We start from the raw sequence: 14,125 nt of genomic DNA on the forward strand, positions 1-14,125 counted from the left end.
TTAATTGAATATCTTCACAAATTAACACTGAATTATTATGGTATTTTTAAAAAAATATTATTATTTTCAATTTGCCAAATAATAATAAAATTTTTTTTTATATTATGATAAAATATTATGCTAAAATGTTATATAATATATAATTCAATTGACTCGTCGATTAAAAATATAAATTAAATTACATTTATTATTCAGTTTTTTGTCAATCTTTTAATTTCATTTACAATAACTAGTACTAATTTATTACTTATTTCATTTACTATAAATAGTAATAATGGATAATGTGATCTAATATCACGACTATATTGTTTAATTATTTTTGTTTTTAATAATTATATAAGATTATATGAAAATACTTGGAGTAATTTCTTCACAGTGGTTTATCTTATACATAGCTTATTACTGAGAGAAAAGAGCATCGAAACATTTTTTCTGCATTTACTCGTATGTGAATTATTTTATTTTAAAAATAAATATATCCATTAAGCTTATTTATTTAATATCTGTAATATTAAAAAATATTGAATGGAAAAGTAATACCGATATTTAAAAAAAATTAATCAAGGAAAAGCCGATGTAAGATTTTATAATAATTTTCGCATGAAAAAAGCATGCCTAACTATATTTACTATGAAACAATTATAATGGTATTAACTGAATTTCACAATTAATTCTCAACTAAACCTGAATATATTATTTAAGTCCATAGTCATTATATTATGTTTAGTACAATACATACACTTACACTTAATACAATAACTGTATATTTTATCTTCTAAATGTTAGGATAACATAATGAAATGTTAGAATAGTATATTTAAGCATAAATTCTTAAGATTTAAAAAATTTACAATAGAAACTACTAACATTGATTTCATATATAACTTCGATTTCAATTGATAGTAAGTTACAACCGAAAATTAATAATATATCACATAAGACATTCGTTCTCACGAAGATCAATCTTTTGACTTCAATATATTATTACAGTTATCAATTTTTATTATAACAATCGTATAAAATATTTATTAAAATTTAATATTTATGTTAATATTCTAAGAATATTTTAGAATTTCGCTTACATTTGATTAAGGCAAAAAGTTATATATTATGAAATAGATAAATATAAAAAATAACAGGATAAATAGGCTTGAAATAAAAATTGCCTCTATTCATGTGTAATTAAAACGACGATTTTAATAATATAATAATATTTTTATATAAGTATACATTAATTATATTATTTTAACAACTTTGCTTTCAAAAAACGACCTTGAAAACTATACAAATATTTTTTTTGTGAGATAGTATCTATTAAAATAATTGTTACAATACAAAATTAATTTGAATCAATCGCGAAACCAAAAGTAATCTTTCTATTTTTTAAACAACCACTGAATATTAAATATAAACAATAATTTGTTAATGCCTATATACCGAATCGTAGTTGACAATATAAAGAATAAAGAACACTATATCAGGTACGAAAATTGCGTTGAGTTGTGCGCTTGCCTGAACATTATAAATTGTCCTGCCACACACGGTATAGTATGTAAACATATACTTTTGAAGTTTATGCTCTTTGTTCCGTAGATATGGAAAAATAAAATTCTAAATAAATTAAATAGAAACCCTCTTAATCCTTAATCGTAATAAAATAATGAATAATCAATGAATATTCAGTATTTACTAGCTTTACAAATGTAATGCAGACTTATGGCAGTATTAATTTGCATTGGGCAAGGTAAAGATATTTTTTTCAATAATAAACTGTGTTCCACTCGGGAAGTGTATGTGTAATAATCAATTCTGATGCATTAGTTATAGCTATTTTATTTATAAGTGCTTAAGTCTAACTTGAGATTATTATAGAGTAATGAATATATTCGACCCATTTGCATTAAATTAATCATCCTTACTTTATGATAATAATCTATTTTTAAATCATTATAGAAGAGAACGTTTAAAATGGAGCTTAATACTTTTAAGTGGGACTTGTTTTGTTTATGCTTCAAGAACATCTGTTCCTCTCTTAATGCCAATAATTGGCAAGGAAAAGGGATGGAGCAAAACAGATTCTGGAACTATCCTTTCCAGCTTCTTTTGGGGTTACACAATGACACAAGTATTGGGTGGATATATAAGTGATCGAATAGGAGGTCAGCGTATTATGTGGATTGCTGCAGTAGGCTGGGGAATATTAACCTTCTTATTACCCGATATCATTGAATTTTCTTCAAAATACGACTATTCTATAGAAATCATAGCGTTTGCTCGTATGATAAATGGAGCATTCCAAGGTATGTAAAATAAATTTATATAAATTATACAAGTGTATTTATTAATTCTTAAAAAATTTAATGTATTTTACATAGGAATGCACTTTCCTAGTATGATTAGTTTGACAAGTCAACGATTAACTGAAAGTGAAAGAGCATCTTTCTTCAGCTTGGTAACTTCTGGTTCTGCTTTGGGAACTCTATTGACTGGAGTTTTAGGATCTTATGTTTTACAACATTATGAATGGGATTCTGTTTTTAGAGTTTTAGGTAATTGATTTCATTTTAGTTAAATTAAAGTACTCTTAGCTTAATGTGATTTAATAAAAGAATAACTGATATTTGTAGGTTGTATAAGTATTGCTTGGACATTTCTGCTCATTTATTATTCCTTATTACTCAGCGGCCGGTCAATAATTGATAAGGAATCATCTGATAATAAATTACCAATCAAAGAACTTATTACTAAAGCGCCTTTCTGGTAATCATGGTACAAAAATAATAATGCACAGATTTTTATCAAGAATTCACTAAACTTATAACTAAAAATTAATAGAAATCTAGAAATATTATATTTAAATTCCACCTTATTGAAAATATTTATAGGTCTTGCGTGATTGGTCATGCATGTCAAAACAATTGCTTTTTTATCTTATTATCATGGATGCCTACGTACTTTCACGATACATTTCCTGAAGTTAAGGTATTTCATTATTTTATTGAAACTGTTGATGCAACTTTTTAAAACAAAATATTTTTAAATTAAAATTTCAAGAGCTGGATAGTAAATATGGTACCATGGCTTGCTTCAGTACCATCGATATTTTTGGGTAGAGCAATTTCTGAAAAACTAATAAAGATTGGTTTCACTGTCACAGTAACGCGTAAAATTATACAAACAACTTGTTTTGTGATACAAGCTATAAATTTATTATTTCTAGGTTTATACATAATTTCATAATGTAAATCTGAATGAAAACTAATTGTTATTAATTTAATGTATTTCATTTTACAGCTGCAACTGACACATCAGAAAAAGCAATTTTATATCTAACTTTAATTATTGCTGGTTCTGGTTTTCATAATAGTGCAATTGTAGTAAATCCATCAGATTTAGCACCAAAACATTCTGGTAGTGTTTTTGGATTTATGAATACCATTGGTGCTATTCCTGGTAAACATATGTATTCATAATTTTCATGTAATATATATATATATATATATATATATATATATATATATATTATATTTTAACAGAGTTATTATTTTAGGTTTCTTAGGAGTTTATTTTGCTGGACACATTCTACATCAAACACACAGCTGGACTGTTGTATTTATTTACATTTTTGTAATAGAAATAATAGGAGCATTGGTTTATTTACTTTTTGGTTCTGGTCAAGCAATTTTATAAAAAATAATCTTCATTCAAATAAAAAGAATTCATTTCAAAAGTTTAGACATATAAGGTCCATCTAATTGATAACCCATTTTTCTATAATAATTTCTAGTCCCAACACCTACAAAAATAATTATAATTTATAAATTGAAAAATTAAAATTTTTCTTCTTATATTAAGATGTAAATATCAATAAACTATTAAATACCTGAAATTACAGCAAGTCTTGATGCTACATGTTCTTCTTTTGCAATCCTTTCAGCTTCTTCCATTAAAAGCATACCATAACCCTGATGTTGAAATTTTGATAAATCATGAGCATTTACTGGTACTACACTTCCATATACATGAAGTTCTCGTACAACCGAGCAATGATCTTTCAATTCAGCTCTTTAAAAATTAATATGAGTTTTAAAATGTATACTATTATACAATTTTATTTAATATTTCCTCAAAAATAATACCTAAACTGGTCCTTCGAGCACTTCCTAAGTCTTAACATTGCAATTAAAATATCTTGTGAAGGGTCTTCATAAGATAAAAATGTTTCCCATCCATTATTAGCAACATAATCCCTACGAATTAATTCAATTTCGTGAGGCTTAATCTTATTATGTATTTCTTGAATTCCAACTTCTCTTGTTCTTATATCTCTACAAGTAACACCTAACTCTTGCATTCTTTCTAAAGCTAATTCGCGTAAATTACCGTGTTCTACACCAGAACTATTCAAGTAAAAGTATTTAATTAATAATAATAATAATAAATTTGAAATGCTACATTAATTTAATATTCAATATTACCTTACTAAAGGCATTGGTATATCTCTCTGTACTCGATATACCCGCGTCCATGGTGGAACGAGAGCTAAAATTTGCGCTATAAGATCAACAAGTACTCTCGGTGGATAACTTTTATATCTTCCACTTTTCCACAATTCATATAAACCAGTACCTCTAATGACTAAAGTTGGATAAATTTTTAAACCATCTGCTCTAAAATTTGGATTTTCAAAAAATTCCTGTATCAAAAAATTGTTTCTGTAAGAATTAAAATTTTTATATTTTTATATCTATAATTTATTAGACCTGTGATATACTTACAATAAATTGTTCGATATCTCTATCTAATTCAACATTAGGTAAGTCTGGCATCATATGTGCTATTACTTTAAAGCCAGCATCCTTAGATAACTGAAAACTTTCACAAACTGCACGAACTGTATGGCCTCTATTGGTATCTCGTGCTACATCTTCATATACAGATTGTACGCCAATTTCAAGTCGAGTACAACTATTGATTAATAAATGATCAAATTTAGTATATTATGAGATTTAAACTATTTTACAACATTTTAAATACTAACCCATAGTTTAACATGTCCGATAGATGTTTTTTGAGACAATAATCTGGTCGAGTTTCAATTGTAATACCTATACATTTACTTCGACTTCGCTCTGAATATTTTACAGCTTCTGCTACACTGTTACTCTTATGTCCTGATAAAGCATCGTGCAAATTTCGAATAAAGTAATCTCTATAATCTTCTGGCAAAGACATAAATGTTCCTCCCATAACAATAAATTCTACTTTATCCACGCTATGACCTAATTGCTTTAACTATATTTTAAAATTATGAAATTAAAAAAATTTTGAATCAAACAAAAATAAATCAAATTTATTAAAAATATTTTCAAACCTGATCAATTCTATGTCTAGTCTGTAAAAATGGATCATAACGAGCACGTATTGCTCTCATTGACGTTGGCTCATATCCAGTATAAGATTGAGTAGAATATTCAAAATCTGAATCTGGCCCACCAGGACAATAAACACAAATATTTCCTGTCATATTAATATGCGGACACCTATGAGGCTTACACATAACAGCAACAACTGCAACCTATATAATGAAATACTTAAATAATTTATTACAGCAATTTATTTATGTAATTTACGTAATGTATTATAATAAAATATTTTATAAAAAAATATCTCACACCACTAGCTGTCCTAATAGGCTTTGCTTTGAGTTTTGGTAACAGAAGATGTCTTACATCATATGGTACAGCAGCGATAATATCAACTAATCTAGGTGATGTAGATAAACCATATTTAGAAGAGATTTGAGTTTTTAACTTATTTAAATCAACATCTTTATTTTTTTCATATGCATTTAATAATTCTTGAATTATTTCTCCAATTGTTATCATCATACGCTCATCCTTAGATTGAGTAAATTCTAAAAATATACATAATTACCCAATTATAAATTAAATAAATAAAATGATTACAATATCATTAAAAATTAAATATATTATAATTATATTTTAAAAATAAATGTATAACACATAATTAAATATTGATAAATATTTATTACCTTTTTGTTTCTTCCCCATATTAAAAGAAATCAAGAATAAGCTTGTAAAAATCTTAATTTATAAAATTTATTTTATTAATTTGTTTCCTTTATCTTTATATATTAAACTTTTGAAAATCCTACATCAAATTAATTCCACCGCATGTAAATATTAAATTCAAAATTTATCATGAAAACTTCCTTTAGTGGAATAATCCAACACTACAATTTGTGCGTACATGCGGTTCGATCCAAACGTAACAACAAAGTTATCTATAAGCAACAAAGGTTTCATCTCTGATCTAGACACCCTCTTACATCTAATTGAGTAACTATTGAATTGCTAACTTCGTCAACAAAATATTAAGTTAACGATAATTAACTTAATTCTTAATTTTATAAACATAATTCATAATCCATCTAATTAATGGCGATATAATAGGAAATTATCAAAATTGATAAAATTTTAAGGTACAGACAACATATTTAATATTTTTTTTAATTTACAACAAATAAACAATAATTAATAATTATGTAGTTGTAGCATATTTTTCTTTAAATTGAAAATACATTCAAATTGAAGTCTTATTCTATTGTATTCTAGCTAGGTATTATATAAAAATAATTTATGTTCTTGATTTCCTATAAAAATTCAAGTATATCTTTATATACAGAATAATTATAAGAAAATATTTTTAAAGTAGCCTTTTTAAACAATAAAAGAAATCATAGGGTCATAAAAATAATAATTCTTTTAGAAGAATTTTAATTGTTTAATCAGAATACCAATAATAGCATTGACATTTGTATAGTTTAACTATTTAAATTATTTATAATTAGAATCATTTTCTATTATATCATATTAGTGTTTCATAATAATTTATTATTGATAGAATTGCATTTATTTCATGCAAAACATCAATTAAAATCATAATACATAACCTCTATAGTAGAGTATTCATGTATTATTATTAGGACTGTTGAGATTGATAAAAATGCCTTTTTTGGTAATTATTTTCTTGACTTTTAAAAAAAGATGTAATCTTTAATAACAATAATGTTATGTTATATAAGAGAAACAATTTATTTACATTTGCATTTATATTAAAATTTAATTTATTTTACAATTGGTATGGCTTATTTTGTAAAAATATATTTCTTAATATACTTTAGAAAGTTAGATAAGGAGTATTTTATAAACATTCTTGTACCTTAAAAAAATACTAATTTATAGGAAATTTAAATTTATTTGCAAACAGCTTTGTTTATTTTAACCTATTTTTAAAAAATTTTTATTTAAATCGGATGTTAATAAATTTGTTTAATTCAATTACATATATAAATTAAATAATTAACATAAAAATAAAATTTTATAAATTAATAGTTATATTAAATATTTACAATTTATTTCCCAAATTTGATAAAACATTAGATTATGTATTATAAAATTTATAAAATATAAATATTATTGCAATATATATTTTTTTATTCTTGTTTATAGCATGAAAAGATTTACTGTAAATTGAAATCAAAGATTTGGTAAAATTGAAGAAAATAAAAAGTTTAATAAAAGTTTAAATATACAGTTTAAAATGTATAGTTTTTAATAATAAATTAGCATAATATGAAGATAAAATGATAAAAAACACTTTGACTTTAATTGTTATAAACGTCAGGATTCACTTAATTCAGCACCTTAAATTTGGCAGAGGTAAGGATTTTTTAATTCTAAAATAATATAAATGTTTTCTACCTTAGAATAATTTAAAATAAACATTCTTAATATATCAGTGTATTTACTAAATTTCCTCAGCTAATATTTATAACAATATTATAAACAAATTATATTAAATAATATTTGAAGTAATTTTCTAGAATAGCAATTTTTTATTAATTTGATTATTGATGTTAAATTTCTTTTTGATTTCTGTTTGATAATTTATATTTTAGTATAAAGAAATAAAAAAATTATAAAATAGTTTGTAATTATTTTTTTTTCTTTACAAATTTTATAAAATTAAAAAACAAAGAAAATTTACACAAATTCCTAACAAAGTACAAATTATAATTAAACTAATATTCATTTTTTATTAAGTTGGCAATTTAGTTGTATAATTTTTATAATTAGCATACATTTTTAATTCTAAATTTAATATATTTTTTTAAATATATCTATCATATAAATACTTATATGAAATTTTTTATTATTATTGTATTGCCTTAATTATAATTTTTCATTCAAAATCTGTATCTTATTTAATATATTATTAATATATTTTTGATACTTTTAGAACATGTTATATATACCAAAAATAGGTTAATTAAATCGATCATTAAAATCTTTGTTTTGTTTTTGTATTTAACTTTAAACAATATAATTAGAATTCAAAAAATAGAAGTTTTGAAATAAGAAATACATGAGAAATCGAATTATTTTATTGATAATTTTTTGTACTTTATGCTCATTTTATGAAAATAATAAGACAAATATGTACAGTTAATATAAGTTTTTATTTTATTTTAGTTTTCGAACTTGATTAACTATATAAAGCAGCAATAAAAAATACAATATAAAATTTATGTAATTAATACATTTTTTTAAAAGGATATATATACATATATATATATATATATATATATATATAGAGAGAGAGATAATACACAAGAAAGAGAGTGTGTTTGACTTAAAATCTGAATATATAAAAGATGAAGATGACATCATGAATAGATACTATTTGCATCTCTATAGGTGTTCTTACACTTGTGACCTGACCAAAAATATTTTGAAAATATTACTGCAATATTGCATGCTATCAGTTTCATAAATACTATTTATATAAATATTAAAAGACAAAAATATAATTTATTGTTTTTAAATCGAAACATTGGTTAATCCCAAAGGGGGCGCTGAAATCGGTAAGCAAAAAAGGGAAAACAGCTAATTAAGCTAAATGGAGAAGGGACTAAAGTACCGGCGAGTGGGGGCGGTGTTCGCGAAGGGAAGGGGTTTTCGGCATGTGAATGTGATCCTATTGTTACGCATGTAGCCATTTACTTATTTATGAACACCGTGCATGCCTATGCATAGATATAGCATGCTGGGATTACTGTAGGCATCGCCACCGAAAGTACATGTGAATTTTTAATCTATGTTTTCCCTATAACTGAAATTCGAAATTACTATAGGCTATAGTTTACTCTAAAATCGAATAGCGCGCGCGCGCATTCGCACACTCCATCTCCTGTAGTTGCATATTGTAGCTACATATACAGATATATTCAATTCGAGAGGGAGAGGGAGAGGGACAGAGAAAGAGAAAGAGACATTATATACACATTCGCAATCTAGCTTGCAACAATACCGCTTACACTTATACATTAGAAACTTATAGTCGTCGGGAATTCACGTGTCATCCCGAGCTCGTCGGAAAAAGATATATTCATTCTCGTATTCGTCGTGAGTCGATTTTTTGCGCCGAGGCGAACGTGAAGATATAACATATCTCTAAAATTCTACAATCTATAATACAAAGAGTTGCGTAATATTGCAAAACAGGAGCGTGAGACAGAGGAGTCGCGAAGTGAGTCAAACAGCAGTGCTGTACGAGTTGTCTACGAAATTGCAGAGGGAAGAGGAATTGAGCGACGAATCGAAAATCCCAGAGGAGCCTCATCTTGCTCCTTTTAATCTCAGTGAGTATTATTAGAATCCAATATATTATGGCTAAGGATGTGGATCGAATGCGTAATGTATATGGGGAGAAACGCGAATTTTCTAATTCGAGGGCGTCTGGCCCCTTGCGGATTTCAATCGTGAACTTCGCAGTCTCTAAGCCCTGATATCGGGCATGACGCGGAGGAAGGTGCGGAGACTCGAAAAACCTCGCGTAACGGGAGCACCAACTTCGATTCTGATTCTCCCTGGCCTGTACGTTGACGGCTCGAAGTCTCACACCTCGGTGGGTGGGGGAGGCGAAGGATGAGGAAAATAAAAACGATCGTGCACTCGCAATGAGGACAGAGAGGGGGGGGAGCTTTTTATCAGGGGCCAATCGACGGAGAGCTTTATTGGGGGAACGTTATAAGCCAATGAAAGCGCGCGCACAGACCTCGAGGTTAAATGGAAACCTGCTACTCCCGACCCAAGTCGCACTCTCCAGGCTCCTTCAACAGCTGTTTCAAAAGCACCGTTGCCACGTTCCTCTTAGCTCCCACGAAGCGCTTACCACTCGCTACTATCTCGACACCTCCGCGACCTTACGAAACAAGCATCAAGACTTCTGATTTCCAAGAGCGAGGACTCTTGCTTTTACATAGATTTATAGATAGATAGATCGTTAGATAGATAGATAGACGGATGGATGAATAGAGAGAGAAAGAGGGGGGGGGGGTAATACACACATTTATATACATGTTCATGTAATATGTACATGTATATGCATAAGTGTAGCTTACGCTAGACTTTTTTTTAAATTGCTGTGACTGTGTTTTCTGCAGTAAAGCAACAACTATTCCTGTATCTTAAGTATCACTCACTGTCGTTACTTTATTGTAGAGAACTAAATTCTTTTGACACTCGTGCTTTCCCACTCAATATTAATACTTACAATAATAATTATAATTATTCTTTAATCTTAAAAGTACACCAATCATTTATATTAGTCTATATTGTTGCAAGGGCTCTTCTGTTTCCAAATTCACATATTTAATTCATAATTCTTATATTGTATCTTAATAAGCCTTTATACTTTATAATTATTGCATTTATATAAAAGTTTGAATTTTTCACACTTGCAAGATATTCGTTGTGTAGATTTTCGATCTACAGATTTTGAACTATAGACAAGGTATCTTTTTTTAGGATCTTACTAAATAACTTATTAAAAGATATACAGTATATTCTCCCAGAGTTAAGTTTCTCAAATTAGTTTTTCTCTGCTTAGTTCTTTTGAAAATTAAATCGCTGCCTGATACCTTCACCATCTATACCTTTTTTTGGAATTTCAATTTAAATTTTATTCAATTGGTAAATTTTGTTCCGTTTTAGACGCTATATTCTCAACTTCTCAAAGCTATATATATATATATTTTTTTTTTTAACGTGAACTTAAAATAGTAAATGAGATAGTAATAATACTGAAATAAGAATTTTTTAATAATTATTTCGTTTCATTTCTCTGACATTATTTCTTGAGGTATTTTTTAAACTAACGTAATTTTAATATCTTAATAAAAAAACTATACTTCTCAAGAATAGTTCCATCAATGAGTGGCATTAGAATGGACGTGTGCCTAGTATTGTAATAGACTTCAAACCCAAATATTACTAATACGCATTATTTTCAGCTTACCTTTTATTAAATATTTCATCTTTTTTTAATTATATTTTGCAAGGAAAATTCACGTAAAAAGTGAAAATAAATTAACTACTCTGTATTTTCAAATTTCAATAATTCTAAACAATATTTACTTCATACTGATTAAAAAATCTTTATGAAATTTACCTTAATATAATAATACACATTGATAAAATATAAAAATAATATACAAACATTAAAATTTTTATACAATAACGTAAACGACAAATTACTTCCACCTAGTCACGGTAAGATTCTAGTAATAAGGCAATAAGATTCTAGTAATATATGAATTTTGTAGTAACAACTTCAGTACATACATTTTAATACTTTGATATGATTTAAAAATAATGAAATAAATATAAATTACAATATAAAATAATTATTACAACATTAACTATTTAAACGTCTCATAGTTGTATAATTGTATATCAATAAATGTTATTTAATAGAATATAAAAATAGCTGATAGTAATTGATTAAAAGGTAAACACAGATTTACTTCCGCTGATATTATTAAACTCAATATTATTCCTTGAATTTAACATAATTTATTCATTATTTTCCAACTTTACTAAAACATGTATACGAAATTTTAGATAAAATAAATATAAAGCTTGTTATCTTTGTATTTTATATAAATGTATTTTAATGTAATTAATTGAATGAAGAGAAAATTGATTTTTTTATGCTATCATGTAACTTAATTGTTCCCTAACAACATAATTATTATTCTGCAAATGGCTAGATACAATATATTAGAATTGAATCATCAATTAAATTGAGTTTAAAATAAAATTAATATAATTTTATTCCTGTGACGTTCAAATATATAACTTAAAATGCAATAATTTATAAAATATTTTATAAAAATTGGTTAATATTGAAAGCTATTAATAAATAATTTACAAAAACTTTTTAGACATTGATTATAAATGCAATATGAAATTTACAGAAAATTAATTGTTTTATCAAGTATTCAGAATTCTTAGAACATTTGGCAATTCTTTATTTATATTATTTTTTTAATTTTTACTGCGAATTAATTAAACTATTATTTTGAATTCTGATAGTTCCATTTATTATATATATTACTTCTTTGGGTTTCATCATGAAAATTGGAAAAAATACAACAGTATAAAAATATATTACAGTATTTATCAACGATGACGTCACAATATTAAGACTACGGTGACGCCATTACGGAACTTTTCTATCAACTGTATAATTAAAACAACCAAAATAAATTATTTTTCTGTTTAATACCAGTAATGGAATTTTCCATTTTGTAGACTAATTATTAAGTATTTTCTACGAAATTTACAAAACAGTTTTTCATATAAAATTCTTTTTAAAGTCAGCTTTATTATATTTGCTATCTTGGTAATTTAATTCTCACGTATAAAATAAGTCAAAATAAGTATAAAGCATGACATAAAAATGTATCATAATCCATATTTTTCTTGTTCACTTCATATAAATGAAATCTTGAAAATGAAGGAAGAGATTTAACATTTCATTCCTATGTATGTGCACATTACGTTTGACATATATTTATCATTTTAACATAGTTCATTTACACACATATTACAAATGAATATTAAGTCTTTAGAGTTATCTAAAACTGCATTTGTCGGTGGCGTGATTTATTTGAAACTATTAATATTTTCCGGTATAGGTCAATGTTCATTTTTGATAATATATCAAACTTTTTTTACAATCGCGCAAAGTTAATTTTTTTTATATTAAATTTATCAATGCAATATGCTCTTAGTAATCATAAAATAATTATCAATTATCAAAATTCCGATTTATTTATCCTATGAAATTTTGATAAATATCTATGATCAATTTATGTCGGATTAGAAAATTAATTAAAAAATCCACAAATATACTTACTGCATTAATATATTATTATATTAACTCATTTTATTTTATGTCATTATTATTTTTCAATAATATTCAAATACCGAGATTTAAAAGTGGTTTTAAGTATAGTATTAAGTTAATCGATTTATGAACTAAAATATAATAAATTTGTTTTCAATCTTACATAATATTTACTTTATCAATAGATGGATTCTAGAATTCTGTAATTCAACAATTATAATATTACAAATAAGTATTTTTTTATTTTACAACATTCTCTTATTGATTATTAAATATTTATTAGATTTTGTATACATTTTTATTATTATAAAATTATTCAGTATAAATTATTTGAGAAATTTTTTTTACAAAGTAATTAATTAAAAAATAAAAACGGGAGATCTATCAATTTTGAATATTGTCTTAATATACAAAAATTAATTAAAAATAAATATGTTTAAATGATCAATATAATGCCATTTTTTAAATATTATTTATATAAAAAAATTTAGAAAGTAACTGCAAAAATATTACATTATTAAAATATAAAATTCCTCATTTTTAAAATTAATAGCATTACATTGGAACCAAATATTTTTGCATTTATAAGTTTGAAATTAGTTCTTTATATATATAACATTCAATTTATGTTATTAAAAGTACACCTATACATTCTTTAAAAAAAAAAGCATTATTACTGTAATTCTGACAATAGACTTCATTATTTATATTTTATCTATAGTTTAAATTATTATTCTGCAATATATTGAAATTATTTATATATGCTTCATAATTCATAAAATCTCTCTGTATAAAATTAATAATATTAATAATAATAAAAAATTTTACTTAATATATCAAACTA

The 14,125-nt window shown here is 25.2% G+C and overlaps 2 protein-coding genes across 3 annotated transcripts; one reads left to right on the top strand and one right to left on the bottom strand.

Moving 5' to 3' along the window:
* Positions 1–1,412: 1,412 nt before the first annotated feature.
* MFS18 (major facilitator superfamily transporter 18) lies at positions 1,413–3,690 on the top strand. The gene is made up of 8 exons (XM_011504567.1): positions 1,413–1,744; positions 1,954–2,300; positions 2,376–2,549; positions 2,628–2,760; positions 2,886–2,982; positions 3,055–3,220; positions 3,295–3,453; positions 3,551–3,690. Exons 1-8 carry the CDS (start codon positions 1,707–1,709, stop codon positions 3,688–3,690), a joined length of 1,254 nt encoding a protein of 417 aa, XP_011502869.1. The 5' UTR covers positions 1,413–1,706.
* An 11-nt stretch (positions 3,691–3,701) lies between these two features.
* Positions 3,702–6,085, bottom strand: Elp3 (elongator complex protein 3). Of its 2 annotated transcripts, XM_011504565.1 has the most exons (9): positions 6,056–6,085; positions 5,676–5,917; positions 5,375–5,578; positions 5,042–5,295; positions 4,779–4,968; positions 4,479–4,696; positions 4,140–4,400; positions 3,884–4,065; positions 3,702–3,796 (listed from the first exon to the last, which is right to left on the bottom strand). In XM_011504565.1, exons 1-9 carry the CDS (start codon positions 6,072–6,074, stop codon positions 3,720–3,722), a joined length of 1,647 nt encoding a protein of 548 aa, XP_011502867.1. In that variant the 5' UTR covers positions 6,075–6,085; the 3' UTR covers positions 3,702–3,719. The 2 variants fall into 2 exon arrangements, with proteins under 2 accessions (XP_011502867.1, XP_011502868.1); XM_011504566.1 differs by lacking the exon at positions 6,056–6,085 and having other exon boundaries at positions 5,678–5,753.
* Positions 6,086–14,125: the final 8,040 nt, after the last annotated feature.

Source organism: Ceratosolen solmsi, unplaced genomic scaffold, assembly GCF_000503995.2.
Source record: "Ceratosolen solmsi marchali unplaced genomic scaffold, CerSol_1.0 scaffold148, whole genome shotgun sequence".
Lineage (NCBI taxonomy): Eukaryota > Metazoa > Arthropoda > Insecta > Hymenoptera > Agaonidae > Ceratosolen > Ceratosolen solmsi.